At 29.1% G+C, this 25,454-nt stretch overlaps 2 protein-coding genes across 5 annotated transcripts; one reads left to right on the top strand and one right to left on the bottom strand.

Annotated features, from left to right (window-relative positions):
* The first annotated feature begins 2,394 nt into the window (after positions 1-2,394).
* On the top strand, positions 2,395-10,845 carry LOC131168795 (protein LAZ1-like). 4 transcript variants are annotated; one of them, XM_058145915.1, is made up of 9 exons: positions 2,395-2,552; positions 2,870-3,133; positions 3,248-3,304; positions 3,575-3,683; positions 4,620-4,804; positions 4,909-4,997; positions 5,897-6,158; positions 8,136-8,387; positions 10,036-10,845. In XM_058145915.1, exons 2-9 carry the CDS (start codon positions 2,987-2,989, stop codon positions 10,384-10,386), a joined length of 1,452 nt encoding a protein of 483 aa, XP_058001898.1. In that variant the 5' UTR covers positions 2,395-2,552; positions 2,870-2,986; the 3' UTR covers positions 10,387-10,845. The 4 variants fall into 4 exon arrangements, with proteins under 4 accessions (XP_058001898.1, XP_021643975.2, XP_058001904.1 ...); XM_021788283.2 differs by having other exon boundaries at positions 4,620-4,663; XM_058145921.1 differs by lacking the exon at positions 8,136-8,387.
* Positions 10,846-11,126: 281 nt separating this feature from the next.
* On the bottom strand, positions 11,127-15,019 carry LOC110637901 (metal-independent phosphoserine phosphatase). The gene is made up of 6 exons (XM_021788285.2): positions 14,729-15,019; positions 14,519-14,599; positions 13,255-13,383; positions 12,350-12,412; positions 11,985-12,109; positions 11,127-11,526 (listed from the first exon to the last, which is right to left on the bottom strand). The coding sequence occupies exons 1-6, from the start codon at positions 14,945-14,947 to the stop codon at positions 11,334-11,336; spliced, it is 810 nt and encodes a 269-aa protein (XP_021643977.2). The 5' UTR covers positions 14,948-15,019; the 3' UTR covers positions 11,127-11,333.
* Between the last annotated feature and the right edge of the window lie 10,435 nt (positions 15,020-25,454).

Genomic DNA, 25,454 nt, shown 5'->3' on the forward strand with positions numbered 1-25,454 from the left:
TTTTGATCATGACATATAATATCTATGTAAAGTTCTGTAGAGGTTCATGTGAGTTACTGTAGGTTATGTTAATGCTAACAAATATCCATATATAGGTTGTTGAAGCTTTATATTAGGCTATGATGCATGGAATTGGGAGGGGGCAGTGTTTTCCCATTTTGAAAATGTTTCTCTAACAAAAATAGGAGGACATGGTGAGAAAACGTCTCCAAGTCGTTTTTCGCAATTTCTTGAAATTGGAAATACGTTTCCTTTGCTGGATATGCATTTCTTTTAAAAAAAAAAAAGAGACATAAAATCCAATCTAATACTGTGAGACATTAGGTTAAAACCAAATCGCGTTGCAAGGAAGAAGAAGAACAAGAATAAGAAGAGTACTTGGCGCGGTGGCGGAGACAGACAACGCTCAAGTCAAGTATGTTTGCCTATTCTTTGCCTCCTTTCCCCCATTCGATGTTCTGCCTCCCATTCTCCCAAGCCATGCTCTGCTACTGCTAGTGCCTTCCAAAACCAATAATCCCATGATGTGCGATCATGCTATTTGAAGGCTTATTAATTTTTTTAAGGAAAAATAGTTATTAATTTTATTTATTCAATTTTACACTATATTTTTAGATTATGCTATGGTTTGGCCCTTTGATGCTATTCTATGTATCTTAATCTTAAGTCTTCAAGGTGTAATATATTGAAGAGAAAAATAATGATAAAATCAGTTTGATTAATTTTAATTTATGCCATATATTTAATTAATTTATTATTCTATACATTTATTATTTTTATTATTTATAATTATAAATATAACTAGTCTAATTAATTAATCAAGTAATTAATTTAGACATTTATTAATTATTTTATATAGGGGTGTGTGTATGCTTTTATATTTTTTATATTTATACGTTTCTATTTTTGTGCTACATAGATATAGGCAATGTTGGTTCCTATTTATCTCAATCGCACTTTTTATGATGGAATGTTGTTTATTCGAAGGAGTGAGGGCATATTTGCTTGTTTTGATGGTCATGCAAACTCCATCAGCACACTCAAATAATTTGTTGGACAATATGAGGTTGCTTTTCAACGAAAGATTAAGAAGGAAAACCTTCATGATTTCAATTTGAAGAACATAATAGTAAAATGCATTTTTAAATTTTGATGGGAAAGACAGTTTTAAGAAGTATTTACCAATGATGTGTTTAAAGTAGTTTAGAAACAGAATTTGTGAATAATGTATTGCTATGAGGCTTTTCCTGTATATGATAACGAGTGCAAGGGCGGAGGCAGGGAGGGACTTTGGGGAGCCTCCCCCCACCCCTTTTAATTTTTCCCCTGTAAACATACATATGTATATACATATATATATATATATATATATATATATATATATATATATATATATATATATATGTATATATATAGAGAGAGAGAGAGAAAGAGAGAGAGAGAAGAGAGAGAGAGGTTAATTTATGTCAGACAAAATTATTTTATTTTAACTATTGGCCTCCCAAAAAAATAATTATATTATTTTATTAAGATACAAGTAATATAAAGTATTGGAATTATTTATTTTTTATTATATATTCAAAAATTTTCTAAATTATTAACACTAATAAAAAAATTATAACTTAATTACACTCTATTGTAGTATTTTCGAATATACAATATTAACCATTTAAAATATACAATGAATGAGAAAATATATAAAAAATAAATATAATTAAATAATATAATAAATCAATAATATTAGCCCCCTAAAATTAATTTTCTGGCTCTGCCCTGAAAAAGTGAGAAGGGTCTTATAGAATATTTTTTGTGTATATAAAATATGTTCTCTCTCTTATAAAAATGTGAATCTTGCTTCTTTTTATTTCATATAAAGAGTGAATCTCATATAATTATAAGGGAGATTATATGTGTATTAAATACACATAATAATATCTTCGAAAAGTTATTATATATTGAACCGTTTGATTTACTCTCAAGAAAACTTATTAAATATGTTAATTAAGATTATTAAAATTATCTTTAAAATTAAATTTTTTATATTTTAATTAAAGTTTTTAAAATAAAGAAAATATATTATACATTTTAAATATTATCTTAAAAAAAATACTTTTTTAACTTATGAGAAAAAAAATACCTATTACCTACATCAAAGTGTAGGTATATAATTTATAATAGACATTATTATAAAACATTGCGAGTCCTATTATAAATATAATTTTTTTAATGCAACTGAGACTTGTCTTGAAGAAATATTTTTTACTCTTCCATCGCAGTCCTTACACAGATTTATAATCAAAATATAATAAATTTAATTTAAAATTAATTTTTAATAATTATTTAATTAATATATTTAAGGCCATGTTTGTAGACGGCGGATCATTGAGCATTGCTAAACCAACCCTTAACGTAAACAAAGAAAAGCCCGCTGTCGCTATTTCCTGGTGTCTGCAGCCCATTCTCGCACGGATTCTTGGAGTTCAATTGGGTCCCAATTCCAAGCTCTCCCTCACGAGCTCTCCGTATCCTTGATCACCGACCTCTAACCGCAGGTGATGTACATCGATTTTCTTTGACGTTTTGCTGGAACTATATTTTGAATTGCGATGATCAATTTTCCACTCGGATTTTCAAGTGCTTTGTTTGGTTGTCAAGAAACTGTGCGAAACTAAAATCCTCGATTTTTATTTTCGCTTCTGCATTGTTCTGCAATTTCCTGAAGAAAATAAAGATTAGTTAAAGTTTTTAAACAATTTTGACTCGATTAAGTTCTGAGTTTAGTTAAAATGATCAAAATAATTATTAAAGAGAAAAGTTTCTATTCTCTTATAGTTTGTAGATTGTTATTAATTCTGTTTTCTACTGACAGGTGAATACCCTTCTGGTTTTTGAGTGTTTTGAAGTCAATAGCAAATGTTGTTGTGTTGGAATTGGCAACGCTCATTATGCGGGTTAGCTATCAGCTAGACATAAGTTAGCACAGCCCATGAAGTATCAGGATATTATCAGTTCTCTCTTAGCCTACTCAACTCCATTATGGGCAACGTTGCTGGCCGTCGTTTTTGTGGTTATAACACTTGCCTTGTCATTTTACCTTTTGTTCGAGCACCTTTCTGCATACAAGAACCCTGAGGTTTTTCCCCTCCTCTTCTAGTGCCTAATTTTCTTAAATTATTAAGATGTGTTCTCTTTTTTTTTTTTTTTCCCTGCTTATATGTTAGTTGATTCTTTAGTTCTTTTCTCCCAGGAGCAAAAGTTTTTAATTGGAGTTATCCTAATGGTTCCTTGTTATGCCGTAGAATCGGTGAGTTGTCTTATTTGAATTATTTTACTGAAGTTAAAATCTTGAATACTTATAGACATGTATCTTGTTTTATTATTATTTAAGAATTGCTCGAAAACAAAATCTCTGCCTTAACTGTTTTATTAAAATTGGTTGGTGGTGAGGGGAATAAGTTTCCAGGATGATGATCGGAGGAATGTGGAATGTTCTTTGCGATTGTCACAAAAACAAGATGTATTTTGCAGCTGATTACTTATTTATTTATTTTTATAACCTTGGTGTTTTAAACAGTTTGCGTCGCTGGTGAATCCATCAATTAGTGTTGATATTGAGATACTACGGGACTGCTATGAATCATTTGCCATGTATTGCTTTGGAAGATACCTTGTTGCTTGCTTGGGTATGTCCTTTATGGGAGTTGTTGCTATGAAGGTTTCTGATATGCAATTCCTTGTATTTCTTATTATGTGTGCTTATATTTCTAAACTCTGTCTGGAATTAATTGTTTATATACTTTTGGTAAGTGTTGAATATCTAAAATCCTGATAGATTGATATTTTTATTTTTCCAGAATCAATATTTCTACATTTATTTTCAAAAGAACTGTTGTGTAAGTCAAAATCTGTAGGTTATTGTAACAGATAGTTGCAGTTTCCAGCTATAGTTGCACCAAAAATGGGGTAGTCCATATTGTTGGGTTCTAAAAACTTAAGATGGCCATCATGGTATTTGTGTGTGAGTTTAAAGACTACAGAATTAAAAAGCAGGTTTAATGATAAAATAATTAAATGGTATTTTTTTATAAACCTGAGCCAAATAATTTGATTATATTGTGCTACATGCAAGATTGTGATACTGTGGTTTCCTTTGAAATGTGCAGATATTAAAGCATGCCTTAATACTTTTTTTATGCTGCAGCTAATGTATAAGGGCAATGGTCACATATGATCTAATCTTAGCCTAAAGCTGGGAGAAATTTGCTAGTTTTTTAGTTTTGTCAGTCTACCATTGTGCAACAATAAATAAGTGCAACTTGTGTTTGGATTAGTATCTCTTAATAAAATTTCTGTCATTTTATATGTAGATTTATTTGTTTTAAAAAGTGGGAGGGGGTTTGGTTGGAAAAGTGCAACTTCATTTATGTGTATGAATGAAAGACTGTATTTGATTCTATAACTGCCAAGCCAAGGTAAGTTTGGATTGTTGTTTGGATTAGTTCTTCAGATTTATGATCATAAATACAGAATGTTCTTTTTTTCCAAGATTTTATTTGATGTTCTCTTCTGCTGTTGATATTGTTATTGCTGGCTTTTCATTTTTCTATTCTCTTTCAAAGGTGGGGAAGAAAGAACTATAGAATTTATGGAAAGACAAGGACGTGTAAGTTCTAAGACTCCCCTTTTGGAACATTGTCATGAGAATGGAATTGTAAAGCATCCTTTTCCAATGAATTATATCTTGAAACCTTGGAAGCTGGGTCAGTGGTTTTATCAAGTTGTCAAGTTTGGAATTGTTCAATATGTATGTTCACTTCTCAAGAAATTTGATGTTTTGCTTATGACCTTCATTTTCAGTTGTTGCTTCCTTCTTAGCTTGAAAAAATGATAAGTTACTTTTTATGTCAGATGCTAATCAAGTCTTTGAGTGCAATATTAGCAGTAGTTCTTGAAGCCTTTGGTATATATTGTGAAGGGGAATTTAAAGTGGGATGTGGGTAAGCTGATCTTAATTATTCTCTCATTTTTTATTGCATAATATTAGCTTTCTTTTGCTGTGGGTTAGGTTTCTTTGAACTTTTTCTTTTGCATAAGGGCATGTGGGAGATTGTATCTTGTGGATTTCTCATGATACATAGATATGCATAAATCCTCTGCTTTCTCTCTCTCTCTCTCTCTCTCCCATATGTATATCTATTGCTTTTAGCCATTTTTTTCATGATATCATCCTTTTCTTTTCCCTCTTTTGTTTTTCTTTGAATGACAAAAATAAGATTCCTCATGTGCTTATATGCCAAGAGTAGAGGGTCATGCATCCCTTAGCTAACTTCAACTAGTTTGGGATAGCGCTTAGTTTAGCTGATTTATTGAGAGGATATGATTTTATCTTTTACATGGAACTACAAACAAAGAGAAATTTTAATCATTCTAGATGAATAAATTTTAATCATTCTAGAAGAATAATTATAGATGTGAAACTTGCGGCATGCTTCCAAGCACTGTGCTATTAGAATGGGAAAATGATAATTAACACTTTCACAATGGATTCATCATTTACAATAGTTCTATTTTTATTTCTCAATGACATCTCACAATCAAGGTTAGTTGGCTGATCGCCTGATCCTGTGAACCATTTCATAGAATTTCATTGATATCTTGTTTCTACAAAGATAATTCTATTGTTTCTAGCGTTATTATAAATTGTGCAATGTTATTTCAGTTGTTATTGCAAGAATTTGTTTTCAAATGTTTAGTATTCTTCACACTTCTAAACTGCCAAATATTCATCAGTGAGTAAACTCTTCTGAAGGAGTACCTGCTATGAATATGAAAGCTCTAATTACCTTGAATTCCCTGTATGAAATTTCTAATTGACTTAGCCTTCCTGATTTTTTAGGTATCCTTACATGGCTGTGGTTCTAAACTTCAGCCAGTCATGGGCTTTGTACTGTTTAGTTCAATTTTACACTGCCACAAAGGATGAACTGGCACACATAAAGCCATTATACAAGTTCCTGACATTTAAATCTATTGTGTTTTTGACTTGGTGGCAAGGAGTGGCAATTGCTCTTCTCTACTCCCTTGGTTTATTCAAAAGTCCAATAGCTCAAGGCTTGCAATTTAAGTCGAGTGTTCAGGACTTCATCATTTGTATAGAGGTATGGTCCTTTCATGGCCAATGATCTCCTCCTGCAAGAATTTAATTAGAAAAACACATTCTTATTCTTTTAATTTTCATTAATGTAACTGCTTTTTAAGATTTCTTTTTAGTGCATTATTTACAATTGCCATTGTTTCATTTCAAAAGAAATTGAATTATCCTGTTTGAAATAATTGGCAAATTCTATTAAAAAAAGAAAAAAAGAAAAAAAAAGGGAAGAAATAAGAGTGAATTGCTGGAAAGTCCTTTGTATCAACTGTGTTGGAAATAATCAACATGGATTATGCAACTAAGCTATTGGTCTCTTATTTATTTGTGCTGCAACAGTTGTTCCTGGCCTTGTGAGATTATTATTTTTGCCTGTTTATGATAGACTACCTCTTGCTGTGGTTCATGTGTAATTACTCAGTATGTTCCACTCTTATTTGATATAAGTCTGTATTCTGTCATGATTGAGTCAGTGTTCACCACGAGATGATTGCAGGTTTTTGGAGGTTCTAAATAAGAGGCTGAACTCTGTTAGAGATTTTTTTTTTTTTTTTTTTTTTATAAAGCAAGAAGAAAAAAATTCTGCTCCTTCTCTGGAAATATCCGAGACTTGACAAGTTCTGCATGGATGAAATCATGGAATGTCAACTGTTAGAACAAGCTTATGGGGGTCAGCACAAATATAAGGAAGCAGCATGTACTGTTCTATGTAGGGTTGGTGCAGCATGGCCCCAGTTTTGAAAGAAGACGATGTTGATTGTGTGAGAGGAGCCTGCTATTATATTCTGCACAAGAATAGGAGGGAGAGTTAATCAGTTTGGCAACTGTAAAGACAACTAATTGATTCTGTGGGGATTAAATTATACAGCTTTGCTGAGTTTTCATTTGGATAGATGGGGTTTTGAAATGATGGGTATAGAATTTGACAGTGTGTTGATGTTTTCTAATTTTTCTCTTGGAAAATAAATCCAGCTTCATTTCAACTGCAATGTGGTCTTCTAAAATGTAGGATTGGTGCAACTAGCTGAAACAAAGAATGCGGTTTGATTAGTGAAGCATATAAATAGTCCTGCATTCTTATATTGTAGAAGGTGATGGTCAAAGGGTGGTTCCAGTGTCCTTGGGCTTTAACCTAACTGGTAAAGGGGGGTTGATAGCGTTTGGATATTCTTTAAATTTTAATTTTATTTAGGAAAAAGAAAATAATTTCTGAGTGGATAAGGTTGGATGTAGGATGTCATTATTTGATGACTGAATAGACTAAAATGTTGAACATATGGCTTTGCATCTCTTTTCTCGGGTATATACTGATAGTTGTTGATTTATTTGTAATGGTTTAAATTCATGTTAGAGAACATGATATGGAGCAACCTGGCTCTTTTTGTTGTTATATGGATCTCAAATTCTCAATCCTATTGCCTTCTGTTTTGGTATGCTTAAAGGAAAAACCTGCTGCCATGGGTACTGGCATGAAAATGTATTATTGGAGTCAAATTTGTATCAAATTCACCTAATTTGGTTGATGCAAAAATTTAAGTAATTATTTTTTAGGAATTGAAGGAAAGGGTTACATTTTTGGGCCTAGTCATAGTTACTAACAGTTCTTATCCTTTTCAATGAGGAGTTGCTGGTGAACATTGCCATATGAATTTCTGTCTTTCAGTGTGATCTGATGGATGTCATTATCAGTAAAGGCTTAGATAAAGTTACTTATGATAACTAAGCTAAAATCAGGAGTTGTGAAATGAACTTCATCTTTTGGCTTCCTGTCTTTTCTGCTGCATGATGAATATAGATACTAATGGTTGAAATTACCTAGTTAGGTTTCACTCGTGTATTCTTTAAACTAGTCTCTGGAGCGTTATAGATGAATATCATATGGATTTCTGCAATAATGTCTGCAACTCTATAACTCTCTTTTCTGTAACTCTATGACTCTCGTTCAATCCATTAAAGTATAACAGGTCTATTTATTCATCCAGCACAGATGGGCATTGCTTCTATTGTTCACCTGTATGTGTTCCCTGCCAAGCCTTATGAGCTGATGGGTGACTGCTTTCCTGGAACTGTTTCAGTTCTTGGAGATTATGCATCTGTTGATTGCCCTCTAGATCCAGATGAGGTTAGAGATAGTGAAAGACCCACGAAGTTACGCCTTCCTCCGCCTGACTTTGATGTCAAGAGTGGAATGAACATCAAAGAAAGTGTTCGGGATGTTGTTGTTGGTGGTGGTGGATATGTAAGTTTTCTTCCACTTGACTAATACAGGAACTTAGATTATATTTGCTATAGGGAATTTGTAAGTCTTAGTTAAGGAAAATGTTTAGTTTTCTTCCACTTAAAAACCTGATAGTTTTACAGCTCATGTAGTTCTATGATTAGTAATTGCTACATGTGAAATAGATTATCTGAGAACCTTTTGGGGTTCACATATGCCCACTTTCTAGGAAACATTTGTTCACGTATTATTTACTAAGATATTGCACTTTTGGTATTTCATTAATGCATTCTTTTCCTTGTGAAGTGCATTAATATCATCTTCGTTCATTCACCAACTTTTTGGAAGGTAGCTATGAAAAATACAATAACACCTTTGCTTTCTGAAATTCCGACATAAATTATATTAGGAAAATAATTGAATATTATTTTAGATAATTTTATTTCATTTCCACTTTGGAAGATGAAGTTACTCCTACCTTCTCCTTCTAGTAAGCTAATTAGAAATTAGAAAGTAGAGCGGTCAAAGGGATTTTTGGCGAACAAAACATGATAGTTGCAGTTGTGTCTCAGCCAATCTGACTTCTTGAGCTTATTTTGGTGAAACCAAGCCTGCCTAAGTTGTCAAATATTTAAATGAGTTTTTTGGTGGACAATCATTTTTATTTTAGAGATGGTATACCCCAAATTTTTTGGATAAAGGTTTAGTTGAGTTGAGTTAAGTTGTAAATGAGGGATTTTTTTTTTCTATGAAAAGAAAAGATGCTAGTATGCTACAAATGAACTAATTTTATTATTGGGCTAATGATCGTCCCCGAACTTTGTGGGCTTCTTTAATTGTATCATGTGCTTTTAGTTTTATTAGTTTAGTTCATAAATTACTGATTTTATTTCATTTGTATCCAATGGGTCTGGTGCATGTGTGCATCCTTATGTTTTGTTGAGATGGACGCAACCATAGTCATGACTTGTAGTTTTGAAGAAGTAGGGGCATCAAACAGTGCCATTTGCAAAATTTCTCCTTAAAAGGCTTAGGGCTCAACTAAATATTACCATTTGTAAACACCTAAATTCATTGGAAACAATTGAATAAAATAAGTAACTTTTTAACCAAATTGATAAAATTTAAAGTATGAGATACAATTGAAAACCATGCAAAATTTGGGATATATTTGATCATTAGCCCTTTGTTATTTGAAATGTATTGATTGATTGACTCTAGTAAATAGATGAGGACATCTTGTGTAAAAACTAGTCATAAGTGGGTCTTCTTGCCATTTTTTATATTATTTGGGATGTATATAAGTGTGTGTGTGTGTGTATCCTTATATTTTTTAAAATATTTCTGTTGCCAATAGTAGCAGTACAGTGGTGGTGGCTTTGTGCCCTTGTCGATGTGGAATTTGCCTTTGATGTATAATGAAGACTGAGATTTGTCAAGAATTTAGGGAACCTGAATAATATCAATGACTATTCAAACTAGAGGAATTGGTGGTTGAGAAGCTCTATTACTGGTTTAGTCAACAATTAAACTGAAAACTAATCAGTCTATACATACACGTTACAATACCTTGAGAAATATTTTGAGCAGTTCCCTTTTCCTTTTTCATTAAAAGAAGTTATTTGTCTGTTTCATTAGGTGTTGAATCTGCTGTTTATCTTCTGCGCAGATTGTGAATGATGTGAAGTTTACTGTTAACCAAGCAGTGGAGCCTGTGGAAAAGGGTATTACAAAGTTCAATGAGAAATTGCATAAGATTTCTCAAAATTTAAAGAGACATGACAAGGATAGGAGGAGAACAAAGGATGACAGTTGCATATCTTCGCCCACACGGAAGGTGATTCGTGGGATAGATGATCCTCTCTTACATGGCAGTTACAGCGACAGTGGGGTAGCAAGGGGAAAGAAACATCGCAGCAAATCAGGATATACCAGTGGAGAGAGTGGGGGAGAAAGCAGTGGCGATCAAAGCTATGGTGGCTATCAGATCAGGGGCCGTAGATGGGTTATAAAAGATTAGCATTTTGAATGGAGAAGAGGATCAAATCCAAATGGTGCATGTATCCATCTAAGTAGCCTAAGAAACCATTTTCATCTCATTGGCTGGCTGTTGGTATCCATGTGCAGGAATATTTTACTTCTTCACAAGGAGATTTATGGTTTTAGTTATGATTTTTCTTCTTGTGAAGAGTTTCACATCAAGTGCTGAGGTATGATGTGCCCTGGGTAGATTGGGTTTTTAAAAAGATGTAGTAGTTTCCATAAGACTTGCTTGGCTGTGAAAACCAGCTTCATGACTAAGATAACCTTTCTTGCACTGCCCAATGTCCATACGCAAATTGTTGTATGCTGTATACTGTATTTGCTACCGAACTATATTGTTGCTTGATGGAAAATTTATATTCATTGAATTGTAGACATTTCAGATTAAGGTGTCTATTCTGTTAATGAATTCATCCATCTTGATAAACATGACTAATTACTTTGCACACAGCGAAATTTTACTTCATGACAAGTTTTCATGCTGATCCTTTGGTGCTTGAAATTCAATATTGGCCTTTCAATTAAAAAATAAGGAAGATTATTTCATTGGTGTTTTCATTAGGAGATTTCCCTGCCACACTAACTACATTTTTGACATTGGTGTTACCATCACTATCACCAAAACTAATCACTGCTCTATTTGTGATTGCTTATTACTGATTAGCGCTGTTCATGTTATCCAAGCTCCTTTTCCAGCTTAGATGCTACAAAAATCTATAACAGGAAATAATAACCATGATAAATAATATCCCAATGCAATAAGCCGTATCTTCTTCCATAGCATAGATTATTAATAAGACAACAAATATTACCCAATTGCCCAAGCAAATTTCCAACTTGGCAGGTGCTAAAATTAATTCCAGGATCTACACTAAAAATAGTTTGCCAAAGTCACAAGGTTTAGCTTCTTGGCAGAGTGTTGATTTATATAATCTGCCGAAGCTCTCCAGTAAGCAAGGCAAACTTCCGGTGCTGGGACAAGATTGAAGGGATTTTGACTGCTTGAACCATCGATGATAAGTCATCACAAGTGGATCCATTGTGTTGCTTGACTGCACTGAGTATTGTTTGCAAGATTTGCAAAGGATCACCATGGCTCACAATCAGTACCGCACATCTGCTTAACAATCCAAATATTAAAATAGAACCCTTGTACCTTTACTACAAAAGCCCTGTTTGGCATTGAGTTTCAGAACCTAAAACTGTTTTTCTAAATAAAAGCACCATTTTAGATGCTGTTGAGAAAAACAGTTTAAAAAAAGCTATTTTGTTATTTTAGTATTTTTATGACTAAAACTGATCAAATTTAATTTTTAATTATTTTTTAACACTCTCTAACTAGTATATTTAAAAAAATGATTTTCTCAACAGTAATGCCAAACAGGACCTAAGTTGTGTTAAAGTGAAATAGAAAACACAACTCAATTGAATTCTAAAGAATCCAAATCCATCTAACTGAAAAGTGGCATATTAACATAGAATGCTTAAAATTTTCTTATTTAGCACCTTTGTCAAAGAAAAATGATTACTGGATCATTTGTTCCCTAATGCCAAAGAAAAGATGGTTATTGTTACCCTTGAAATTCCAACTCCATACTTGCCATGGCACTTGCAAGTCGGTTAGCAACATCATTAGCACTTTCTCCACCTTCCGGTTGCATGAATGGATCTTTCTCGTCAAGTGCCCATATCTCAGGATACTGTTAAAGAAGGTTAGATGACAATTATGCCTCAAATGCTAAGGCACCTCCACCCAAGGGAAGTGGGAAAAATAAGACAATAAGTTATTTAAATTAGGGTCATCATGCAGAAGCATCTCCTATATCAATAATCATTTTTCAAGTACCATATAGCCATGACATTGCTAAATACATGTAACCCCCATTTTACAACATTATTCCCACCAAAATCTAATTTAACCCCCTCATTATATCACATACCTTATCATGCGACATTAGTTCGAATGAAGGACCAAAATACCGTTCTCGGAGATCTTCCATCACCTATCCAGTAATATTTACTTTATGATCAACACAAACAAAAAACGAAGCACAAAGCAAATAAAAGTTCAAGAGATTTAAAAAGCAAGTTACAAAATTCATTTGGACTGAACAATTTAATACCTTATGAGACAAAAAGACCAGACATCTAGCATAATATTCAATCTCACTGGTACAACATGGCACATCAAATTCAAGACAAATGATGAGCCCATAAGCTCAGAAAAATCAATAATACAGAAAACAACTGTGAAATACCAATTCAAATTAATGGGCAAAGCATCCGGTTGGCTGATTTTGCAAAGTAAACTATTAGAGCTAAACCAAAAGAAGTTAACATATGAAAAAAAAAAAAACCTCCAAATCAACCAGCCATCAATAACATTATCAATTGTAATAACTCTATGAGATAATTTAATAGGTTAAATAATCGGTATCTCCAGTGGCAGATCTAGAAAAAAATTTTCTAAGGTCAACATATAAAAAAATATAATAAATTATACTCTCATAATTGGATTCAACAAGGTCTAATACCTTGAAAATTATTAAAAATTGAGAGAGGTCAATTGATTTCTCATTATAAAAATATGTTTTTCATCAAAAAGGGGGTTCAAGGCTTAAATTTAAGAGAATTCAATTTATAAAAACAAATATACAAATAGAAGTATTTTCAAAAAAATGAAGGGTCAACTGACCCCTCATTTAAAATCATACATCCGCCAATGGATATCTCTATTCATGAACAAATTATCCTAAGATGAAGGTCTCTATTCTCAAACTTGAAGCACAACAGTTATGTACCTCCACTAAATGAAAAGGGATGTAGAAGGGCTAAAATAACTCACCTTACATTGAGGACCTTCAAATGGAAGATTCAAAACAGATGCAACAACTTTAGCAGTGTGACTTGTTCTTGCAAATGGAGAGTAGCAAATGCGAACACTTTCTAGTGGTATGTTTCTTTCCTTCAATTGCTGCCCAGATTAGAAACAGATCATTGTAGAATAAATTCTACCATGCCATGAATTGTAAAGTGAGTTTGGAGGGGAAAAAACTCAAGCATGTGTCCAAGCAATTAATATACGATGTTAACATGAATTGTATGATACTATTGGCAATGGAAGCAAGTGATATTCCATTTTTCCTTTTCCCAATAGTCAATTTGAATATTCTTATATAACTCTCCAGATGAGTAATGTCCATTTCTGGTCTTATTATTCCCAAACAGCAAAAAGCTTCAACTTTCAGTATGCATTCTGGGTCAACCTTGCATATTCATGGTTCAGGTACAGAGTCACCCAATTACTGGAAAATTACAAAAATCACTCTTGAATTAGGAATAATATACACTCTACTCTTTCCCTTTTCTTCTCTTTTTGTTTAATTATATTAAATATCATCAGAAATTTAAAATGCTTTTACACTTTTGCTAACCAATCATCATCATAATTATAAAAACATCAATTTTAGTACCTCTGCTTCTAAATGGATGACTAATTTTATCCCTAATGCTGCAACCATCATGCTCACTAGCATCATACGTATTAAATTTAAAGGGTCTAGGAAGAGTTAAGCATAAAACATTAGGAACTAAACTGCTACTGTAGCCTGCAAAGTATATTAGCAGTTTATGACTAACCACTTCCAGGTATTTTGTTTCCAAAAAAATTTAACTTTTTATCCAAGTGTTTCTGCACAAATAGTTACATCCTGAACATCTTCAATTCCAGAAACCTCAAAAATCAGTTTGACTGGTATTAAGTTTGTTCACAATAATATCAGAATTGCCTTTCAGGTTGTAAATATAGTCAGTTCCCTTGATATAAGCCTGAAATAGAATTATAAAACCATATTATTATGATTGAAATGGCTTTTATCAAAGTTCTTGCAAAAAACTAGCCCCTATATTGCCTCCAAAAAACACTCTTTATTGCATAAAGCACCAAAAGAAAATAGTATCAAAGATGGGAATTCAGAATTGGACAAAGAAAAACTGCAATTAATTCAGATCAGATATACAGATATTAGCAGTTAATTCAGGTCAGATAAACAGATATACACAATGAAAAAATGAAACCTTGAAAAATGATGCTATGTGAATAGATATACCTCAAGGAATAACTCTCCAGCCAATTGTGCCTGTTTGACACCTTCAGACGCTAGTTGGTACTCTGAAAGGGCGCCATTTTCCTGTTGGGATCCTACCCACAAGTTAATAACTAACAGTAAAGTTCATGCAAACTCAAAGAACCCACGAAAGGAATAAATTTGTTTGTTTATAACAAAATTATACAAAAAAAGGGGGGAAAAAAGGCGAACCAGAGATGAAACTATGAGTCCTCTCTCGTTGGGAATGCTTTTGCCATGTCTCAAGACCCAAAATCGGTTTCTCAAAAATGATGTCTCTTCCATTTGAACTTCTGCTTTTTTTTCCTTTCCTCTCTCTGTTTCTGCTGGCTGAATGGCTGCTGCTTGCTTCCCCAATTCACCAGGACAGTCCATGTGTGTTTTTGAACTGGGATGTGGCCCTAGTGGCATCTGCAATTAGTACAGTGTGTGTTAGTGCATCAGATACCTCCCTCCATAGCCTCTATCACCTTGGGCTAAATGGGCTGACATGTTTGAGGCTCATTTAATAAAAGTTCGGTTTGTTCCGACTCATAAACTTTCTCCGTAATTATAAGGGTTAAATTAAGCAATTTACATTTATTAAATATGTCGAGTTTGAATTTAATTTTATATTTATTTAATAAATAAATTAAAATTTAATATATATATATATATATATATATATATATATCTTAACGTGCGTTACAAGTAAAATTTATATAATCCTTTTAATTTTTTATATAATATAAAATCATTATTTTATATTATTTTTAATATCTAATTAAATTTAATTATTTATTAGTACAATTATATTTTATTTTTAATTAAAGTTAATTAAAAAAATTACAAGAAAATAAAATTAATAAGTTATTTTATTTTAGTCAATTAAAATATTATAAATAAAACACATGAAATTAAATTTTTAATATATATTACTTTAATAATTAAAATATTATAAATAAAATATCATAAATATGATATGAAAATATAAATATTGTAATTTTACAAATTAAAATTTATTATTTACTAAAAGTTATTTTTAAAATGATTTTCATTTTGTTTTAGAGTTGTTATAGTTTAAAATAGAGATAATAAGGAAAAAAATATATAGTTAATTTTTTAATTTTTGGAAATTTTAGATTGATTTTAAAAATGTATTATTTTTAGTGTGCAGTGAAAATTAAAATAAATTAACAATTAAAATTATGACTAAAGAAAAATTAATAATCAAAATTATATAATATTAATTAATTTAAATCAATTTTGACTATAGAAAAGAATACAACACTGTAAGTAAAAAAGTTAATAATTAAATAAATTTTTATTATTTAATAATTTAATTAAATGAATTTTATTATATATATATATAATGTAAATTAAAAATTAAAAACATTAAAGTATTTAAAACAAAAAGTATATATAGTAAATATATTGATAAAACGGTAAATTATATAATTTAAAAATACATAGTTATAATTATATATCATATATTAATTTTATTCTTTAATTTAACTCTAAATACTAATATATTTACATAATTAAATATGGTTAAAAGATAAAAAAAATCAAAATTTTTATGTTAATTATCAGTTTTATTAAAAAATTTTAATTATATCAATTTAATCATAAATCTTTCTAAATGATTTCCATTTTAATAATAAATTTAATTAAAAATAATTAACTTATCAATTAGCAAAAATAATTTAAAATTTTTATTTATTATCAATTTTAGCTACTCCTTTTAGTTTTATTAATATATTCAATAATTTTGATACTTTTATTAATTTTAACAAACATCATGTTGATTAAAAAATAATAAATGAATAATATATCTAATATTATTATTTAAATTTTTAATTTTTTTCCCTATTTCTTTTTACTTATACTTTTAATTCACATCTTTCCTATCATTTTATTTCAAATAAAAGGCAAAAAAAAATATGTAAAAACAGAATATGAACAAATAATAAAAATAAAATAAATATAATTATAATTTTTAAAATATTGATAAATTAAATATAATAATTTTTTTTAAAATTTGAAAATAACTACTAATATTGATATTAAAATAAAAACATTGGCAAATATTTCTAATATATGCAAATATTTAAATTGCTTTTATCAATTAAGTAATCCAACTAGGCTAATTATTAAAATTAAAATTAATGTCAAAATTTAAAATTAAATTCATAAAATTAAAAGGTTTGGCTAAAATTAAAGAAATTTATAAAAGTTTGATTTTTTAGTCATTTAACTATTAAATAATAATATAAAATTTACATAAATAGATAAAAATTTGAAATAAATAAACATTCAAATTTAATATTATAATTTTTTTATTATATTTTAATATAAAACTAAAATTTATTTTTATTTTATTTTAAATAATTAATTATCCAAATAAAATCTAAATAATTTTTATGAATGGTATTATTTAAAAAATTTTAATATATTTATAAATTATAATATTTTATTGAAGTAAAGAATAAAATTAATTTAAAATCGGACTAATTAATAAAAAAAACTCCAATCACTTTTTAATTTTATTTAAAATTTTAATTGATTTATTAAAATTATAAAATTAGTGTTAGTTTTACCTAAATTAGTCAAAATTGAAATGCAATAATTTTATTAAAGTTTTCAACACAAATTATTTTTTAATTTATTATAATGAACAATAAATAAAATTTATTTATATATAAAAATAAATTTTAAGTTTGGTTAAAGCTATATTTTTATCAATATAAATAATTAAAAAAACTATAAATTTATGACTAATAATGTGATTTATTTACTTGAATTCAATTAAAATTTAAATTCTTGATTTTAATATGTATTTAATCCTAAATTTTTATTTAATTAAATATATATATAAATATTTATTTATTAATTTTATTAAAATAAATTAAATAATTTTTAACGAATTAATAGTACTTATAGGATTATAATTATAGAATTATTATATTATGAATTATAATAAATTTTTTTTAGTATAAGTTAAATTATTATTAAAATAATTTTAAAATTTTAATTTATATTAATTATTGTAATATTAAAAAAAATGAGATTATTAAGTATTAAGTGAGAAATATTTCATCGCTAAAAAATATTAGTGACAATATAAAATATTATAGAATTGACATCATTAAGAATTTAGTGACAAATTTATTGTTACTAAAAGATTAGCGACGATAATGTTTGGAAGATAGTAATTGCTAAATTATTAGTGATGCATATTTTTGTCGCTAAATAGTATTAATGATTAATTTATATGAATTAACTACATTTTATTGTCTTTAATGTATTATTGGCGATGAATTATTTATCTGTCGCTATAAATATATTTTTATAAATAATATATAGGTCAATAATATTTTTTATTTTTAATTTAGTAATTTCTTATTTCAATTAATTACTTCTTATAATTTAATAATTTTTTATTTATTAATTTCTTTTTATATATTTAATTGAAGTTAAATATAAGTAGAATTAATAATTTTAAATTTATATGAACTTTAAAATTAATTTTAATAATAAAATATAATTATAATTAATTTTAAAAATAAAAGACAATTTAAGCAAAGTTAATGTTTCTTATATGCAGAACTAATTAAAATTGAATTACTTTAAAATAAATAATAAATAATATAATTGTGAATATATAAATAAGAAACCCCTCTTTGTATACGTAAAAGAGAATTTTTACATATATGGAAACAAGAAATTAAAATAATCGAAATCAAAGTACTTTTTATAACAAAAAAATAATGATTATTTAAGTTATTTAAAGAAAATACAGTGCGATTTTTTTTGTAATGCTATGAAAAATTATAAAATTTGAATAAATTATAAAATGATTATTTTAAACATATTTTGTAAAATGATTTTAAAGTTTCAATTTTAAATTTAAATGATTAGTTTTAAAGTTTAATATTATATTAAATATTAAAGTATTAGTATTATTATGCTTTTATTTATACTTAGATTTTTATTATTATTAATTTCAAAAAATGTTATTTATAAATATTCATATATTTTGATATATATATATATATTATTTAATTGTATGAACATTTTAAATATAATTGCTAGTTTTGTTAAAATTCATATTTACATGTTAATAATATTCAGTAAAATTTTATCGTTTCAAAGTATTTAATCATAATCATAATTAATTGCAAAGCTATATTATTAATATTATGGAAAATTCTATATCATTTAAGTATGGTTCTAAGAGTTTGAATGTGAGTACATTATTGTTATCATATATATTTAAGCTCTATTATAATTTTAAATATTATATTTAGTATTAAAACATAAATATTTTAATATATTGATTATTTTAGTTGAATGAAATAATTTAAATATTTAGTAGTGGTATTTAAATTATTAATTAGTTATATTATAAGGAAATTTAATTAAATTTTATTAATTTGTTTTATTGGATTTGGTGGTATATAATAATAATAATAATAATAATAATAAAAGAGAAAGTTGGCCTTAACAAGATGCGATTTGCGTTAGGGAAAGAAAAAAAAATTGAAAGATTAAATTTTTCCCGTAACAGCCCCATTCTCTCTTTCCCTCTCACGTTAACTCTCTCCCTCCTTGTTTTGCTCCGGCCAACACCACACCCATGGACAGTGATTGAACGGCGAGTGACCAGGGACTTCAAGCGACGCCGGCAAGCCAAGGATTGGCGATAATGGGCAACTGCAGCTATGGTTTTTGTTAAACAAAGAAAATGGATCCCAAACTTTGAATGCTCGTATCCGGTGATCCCGATGTCCGATTGGAGTGATTCAAGTGGCTACAGACTCCTGGTGAAGAGTACTTTCAAATGATACCCACCATGCCGGATTTGGTAGCCGTTTCCAGCACCGGTGAAGAGAGAGAAAATGGGTTTTTTTCAAATTTTCTGATCAGATTTCTAGCGATCTGACCTTTGGATCGTTGATCCAAGACCACCGATGAACTCAGCGTATCGAGACCTTTAAGATGGGACCAACCCGCTCCGATCAGACGTCGTTTGAAAAAGGCGATCATCTCACGGTTCAGATTGCTTGATGAGATTTTCGACCCTTTTCAATGCCCGTAAATTAAATATAATTATATAATAATTATTAATAATTTATGGACTTTGTTTAGATGCGATTGGATCAGTACCGACATTCGGAATCGGCTTGGCCTAAGTGTCCAGCAAACTGTCCTAGAAAGGGGTTGTATTTACAGTCGTTCTTGGCATTTCCAGAGGTTCTGAATCTGTTCCAAATAGTATAATTTATAAAGGTGGACCGTAACTCAAGTTGTACAATTTGTTCTTTGTTTAGGCTAGTTGGTAAAATCTGTAAAATATTCCTCATTTAGTAAAATTAAGTAAAATGACTTTAATCAATATAAGGATAATGTTGATGACCTCCAGAAATATTTTTATAATTTTTAAAGTGCTAAAAATAATTATTTGGACTGTAGAGAAGTTAAAGACTCGAGCTAGAGTTTAGAGAATTGAACCTAGATTAGAATTCTTACAGGCCCCATATGGGCATTATAATTGTTGTTGTGGGCCTGAGGTCTTGTGTATTGTTATTGTTGCGTTTTTCTTACGAGATGTTAGGTTCAGTTATAGGGGAGACTATGCCGAAATTTCGACAAGACCTTAGCAAATTATTTTTGCTTTTTTTATTAAATTAATTAATTAATTCTGTCTGCAAATTTAAAAGAGGTCAATATATCTGTCTAGGTAATCGGTGCCCGTCAGCCTTTCTTCTCATTTCAGCTGGACCAGCTATAATCGGGTCAATCAGTCTGTAAGTTGGATATTGATTATTTTTATAATTTCAATATTAATTATATATCTGGCATGCTGATGCATTCTATAAATAATTAATTATGCACATAAATACTTAATATATTAGGAGCATTTTTTGTTACTGCATATTTAATTATTGTTATTTATTATGATTGCCGCCCCTATGATAATTTGGAGCAGTGTGTGTGTGTTGACGTAAGTATGGTGTGGATATGGATACGAGTAAGACGAGTAGTCATGGCTGAAACTTGACTCGCCGGGACCCAATCCATTTATATAGATAAGTCAGGATAAGTACGACTTTGAGTTAATCTCGCTGACCCCCGCACTTGGATTATTAAGAGAAAGTTCGACTTGAGTTGACCTCTCTAGCAAGTATTGAATTAAGAGAGCTGTATAGGAGATCAGCTCTCATATATGTACTGATGTGATACAATGGATGCGTGAGTAGCTCCAAATTAACTTTTTATATGAATATTGGATGAATTATTGTTATATATGATGGATGTGCATTTCATGGTAGGATTGCACTAGTTTTAGATAATTATAGAAATTGCACTTATAAATCAATATCTAAACTCTTTGAGTCAAACACTTATTCCTGTTCAAATATTTTTTCCTATGTTGCAGAAGGAACGAGTTTATTTCTTCGAGTCTAACCTGCATTTGAGTTCTTCTTAGTTTATTGTGTTTATTTATTTGTTTAATAACTAGAGTTCCGTTGTGACATTGATTTATGCATATATTGTATTAATTAATAAAAATTGATGATATTAAATAGTTTGTGTATGATGGGTATCAGGATTGAGCTGACAGAAATCGGGTTGTGTTGGCCTAAAATAAATTTATAACATTTTTTTTTTTTGCATGTTGGGTCTTAATTTTGATCTTGGTTATGACTTTGGGAATAGTGAGGCTTTTTACGGGTTTCGAGGGTTCTATTTCGGCCTAAGTCCTAGTGCCCGTCAGGCCCGTCAAATATGGTCATGACATTTTTTTTTTTCAAAAATAATAAGTAGAAGTACAAATCTATAATAACTATAAATGTATGAAGGGGGAAACATTGGCTTTGCCGAATTGTCCCTCATTTTTAAAATTAATTACAATTTAAAATTTTTAATTTTACTCTTGAAATTAATTTTAAAATTTGCATAAATTTAAAATTCTTAATTTTAGAGTTTATGAAAATTTAAAGTTATTAATCCTATTTATACTTAATTTTAATTAAATATTATATTTTATAAAAAAATAATTAACTAAAATAAGAAATTAAAAAATTAAAAAAATTATTAATCTATCTATTATTTACAAAAATATTAAAACATGTATTTACAGTAACAAATAAATAATTTTTTGCCAATAATACATATTAAGGATAATAACATGTAGTCAATCATATAAATTCATCACTAATATTATTTAGTAACAAAAATATATGTTGCTAATAATTTTAGCAATAAGTGCCTTTTAAACATTATTATCACTAATCTTTTAGTGACAGAAAATTTGTCACTAAATTCTTTATTAGGCCCATTCTATAATATACTATATTCTCACTAATAACTTTTAATGATGAAATATTTGACACTAAATACTTAATAATTTTATGTTTTTAATTTTATAATAATTAATATAAATTAAAATTTTTAATATTATTTTGATAATAATTCTACTTATACTAAAAAAACACATTATAATTCTTAATATAGTAGTTCTCCAATTATTCCCCTCCTTTCCAATTATATATATATATATATATATATATATATATATATATATATATATATATATATATATATATATATATATATAATTGGAAAGGAGGGGAATAATTGGAGGATCAAAAATATCCTTCACATTATTATAAAGTTATTATTTTAATTAACATAATTATAAACTATTATTAAAAAAATTAAATATATAATTAAATAAAAATTTAGCATTAACTATATGTTAAAATCAAAAATTTGAATTTTTAATCCAATTTAAGTAGATGAACCATATTATTGATCATAAATTTGTAATCTTTTTTTTAATTATTTATATTGATAAAAATATAGCTTTAATCAAACTTAAAATTTATTTTTAAGTATAAAGAAATTTTATTTATTTCTTATTGAGAATATAAATAGAAATAAAAAAATTTTATATTCTCAATGTGACACCCCTTACCCGTCTACAGTGTAGCCGAGCAAGTTATGCCACTCAGTGTGCCGGAGCACCAATTTATGTTTCTATTACAATTTATCCCTTTTTATTCATTTATTTTCAATTTTGATAAATCTGAATTTTTCCACAAATTTTATAGAAAATCCGGCAGAGTGCCGGCTGTAAATTGGAAAAACAGTTCTTCTGAACCTGTTTAAAAACACTTCCAATATAATTTCCAAATCCAAACTCCATTATACACATTTTAAGTCAATCTCAAAATCACAATACTATTTTCAAAACTTTTCTATTCACTTCATCACTTGAAGCATATTCATAAATAGTTCTCAACATTTCAGTTATCAACATACATTATGCAGAAAATTTCAATAATATGAAATTTCATATATTTACATTAATACATAATTACAGGAGTTTATAGTTATAATCCAAACTAATACAAAATGCCAAAATATAAAATGCTCCCAAAATCCTATGTCCTACCATATGCACTGCAGGTGTGAGGTGATTCGGGACTCCGGATGCAAATCTGAAGGCTCACCCGGTCTGATGTCTGTTGGGCTCACCAGCTAGGTCTCCAGTACCTGCGCGTGGCAAAAGCGACGCGCTAAGCAATTCTGCTTAGTGGTGACAATATAAAATAAAATAAAATGAAATGAAATAAAATAAAATGAATATACATAATGTGTGTTTACATTTTTTGTAGACTTAATTTTTGATATTATTTGCAGTATTATTCAATTAAAATTTAGTAAGATTTATTATCATTGCCCAAGTAACCCATACTAGTCGACTGGACTGGATAAACGTGTCACACCCTATCCCTTCGTAAGGCATAACATGATCCCGTAGTATACCTAATGAATTACCAACTTCGTCTACTGATAACCCATTAAGTACACTACAAGGGATTTTAAAACTTTTTTTACTTCCTTTTATAGTGGTGAGCACTATTTGCAGGTGTTAAAATTTTTTTTAAACTGAAGTGAAACAGCTAACACATTTGAATTATTAGGAATTTCTGTAAAAATTTTGGTAGAGTGCCATTTGTATTTTGAATAAAGCAGTTCTTAAAAAACCTGCAAAAAGCACTTCAAATATATTTCTCAATCTCAAACTCCAACATTTAATTAACACAATGTGTTTCTCAACTCAAATCCATAAAAATTTTTCAGTATTTTCAAAGGCTGAGATAAAAAAAAATATATCACAATATTTACAAACCAAAATAATTTACAATTTATTTTATAACTTCAATGTACAATTTTAATTTACAACTGCTCAAAACCAAGAACATTATATACATACAGTGAACATACATTACAATATAAATGCAAAATATGGTATACTCAATATACCCGATGATCTCTCACTGAAGCACTAGCAGCCTAGTCTGCTGCCCTGTCAGTCTGTCTACCTGCGATAGCAATGAAAAGCTATCGCTGAGTAAAATTTACTCAGTGGTGCACAATAACAATTTGAAATGTGATACATAAATCTTTTATTGACAATTCACAAATCAAATAGTTCACAATTCCATTTCACAATTTACAAAGTTCATATAACACAAATTTGATCAAATAACTGAATAATACAGTTTTGCCAATCAATAATACCATTTGATCAAATAACTGAATAATACAGTTTTGCCAATCAATAACACAATTTGATCAAATAACTGAATAATACCGTTTTGCAAATCAATAACACAATTTAAATGCCGCACAATTACATTTCACAAATTATCAAAGCTCATTAAAGAAAAATTTTGGGTCAAATAATTTAATAAACACAGTATTGCTAATTCATACACAACTTAAGCCATGACACAAAGCAATGCCGTGTTGTACACCATGACAAAGCAATCTACAACTCCACTAATCGAAATCAATGAGGGAGGTGGCTAGCTAGCTAATGAGTACTCATCCGATCTACAACCTCAACTGGTAAACCAGAGAGGGAGGAATATAATCACACTCACCCCATAAATGGAGGAGGAATATAGTAACAATGTCATGCCAAGTGTGAATCAAAACAATTCTAAATCACAATATTTAAGTATTTCATACAAACCACAAATCATATTTTATCTCAAAATTTCCATTTGCAAAGTAGGCAACACAATAATTTCCAAATAAGATTCTCAAAGCCAAAACAATAAAAAATTATTCATAACTCATTTCTCCAAATAAATTTGCTAGTAAAAGCAGTGAATATAAAAGTATTATGCACAGACACAATTTAAAAATATAATGTTCAAATAAATTTTTAAGAAAAAAATAAGAAATCAAAATTATTGTGCACAAACACAATTTAAAACAATAACATACAAATAATCATAATTTATTTCAATTGAAAAATTCAAAAGAAATAACTATTGTGCACAAACCTCTGATAACTGTCTCTTGGCTCTGACTCAGTGTTTCCTTCCCCTTCCCTAAGTCTTTGCTAACTGAGAAACATAATTTGAAGTGTTTCAGTACTCATTTAAACTGTCTCTAATGATAATGCTTAATAATTAATTCATTGAATTCTATTATTTCCTTAGTCAACCTAAGATGTCGACCCTCGATGCATTCTAGGTGAATTAGGTTTCAATATTACCAATATGTCACATTTTATAGCCTTTTAGTGTTGGTACATGTTACCCAATTTATTTCCATGTATAGTGCACTTTAGTGCAATTTGTCGGATTTCGGTATACTAATTTGACCTAGCCGGATGACCTAGTCCCCTCGGTTTTCGAGTTTCGGTCAAAACTACAAACTTGTAGATCTATGTCTTATTGCACGTGGGGCAAAATTTCAGGTTATTCTGAGTTTACTAGACCAAGTTATGGTCATTTTACTATTGCTGGTCAGAATGTACCAAAATTGGCCACTTTAAGTCATTTTAGGTCAATTTTGGTTCGGCCAGTTTTTGGACCCGAAAATTGTGCAAGCTATTTAACTTGCTTAT

This window comes from Hevea brasiliensis, chromosome 1 (assembly GCF_030052815.1).
Source record: "Hevea brasiliensis isolate MT/VB/25A 57/8 chromosome 1, ASM3005281v1, whole genome shotgun sequence".
NCBI lineage: Eukaryota > Viridiplantae > Streptophyta > Magnoliopsida > Malpighiales > Euphorbiaceae > Hevea > Hevea brasiliensis.

Bases quoted from the DNA above. Each gene is read 5' to 3' on its own strand.
- LOC110637901 (XM_021788285.2), bottom strand. From the start codon at position 14,947: ATGCCACTAGGGCCACATCCCAGTTCAAAAACACACATGGACTGTCCT. The intron at 12,110-12,349 runs GTATGTGATATA...CTTCTTTAACAG, and splicing joins AACTAATGTCGCATGATAAG to TATCCTGAGATATGGGCACT. The intron at 11,527-11,984 runs GTAACAATAACC...ATTGTTAAGCAG, and splicing joins ATGGAGTTGGAATTTCAAGG to ATGTGCGGTACTGATTGTGA.
- LOC131168795 (XM_058145915.1), top strand. From the start codon at position 2,987: ATGAAGTATCAGGATATTATCAGTTCTCTCTTAGCCTACTCAACTCCA. The intron at 3,684-4,619 runs GTATGTCCTTTA...TCTCTTTCAAAG, and splicing joins ATACCTTGTTGCTTGCTTGG to GTGGGGAAGAAAGAACTATA. The intron at 8,388-10,035 runs GTAAGTTTTCTT...TCTTCTGCGCAG, and splicing joins TTGTTGGTGGTGGTGGATAT to ATTGTGAATGATGTGAAGTT.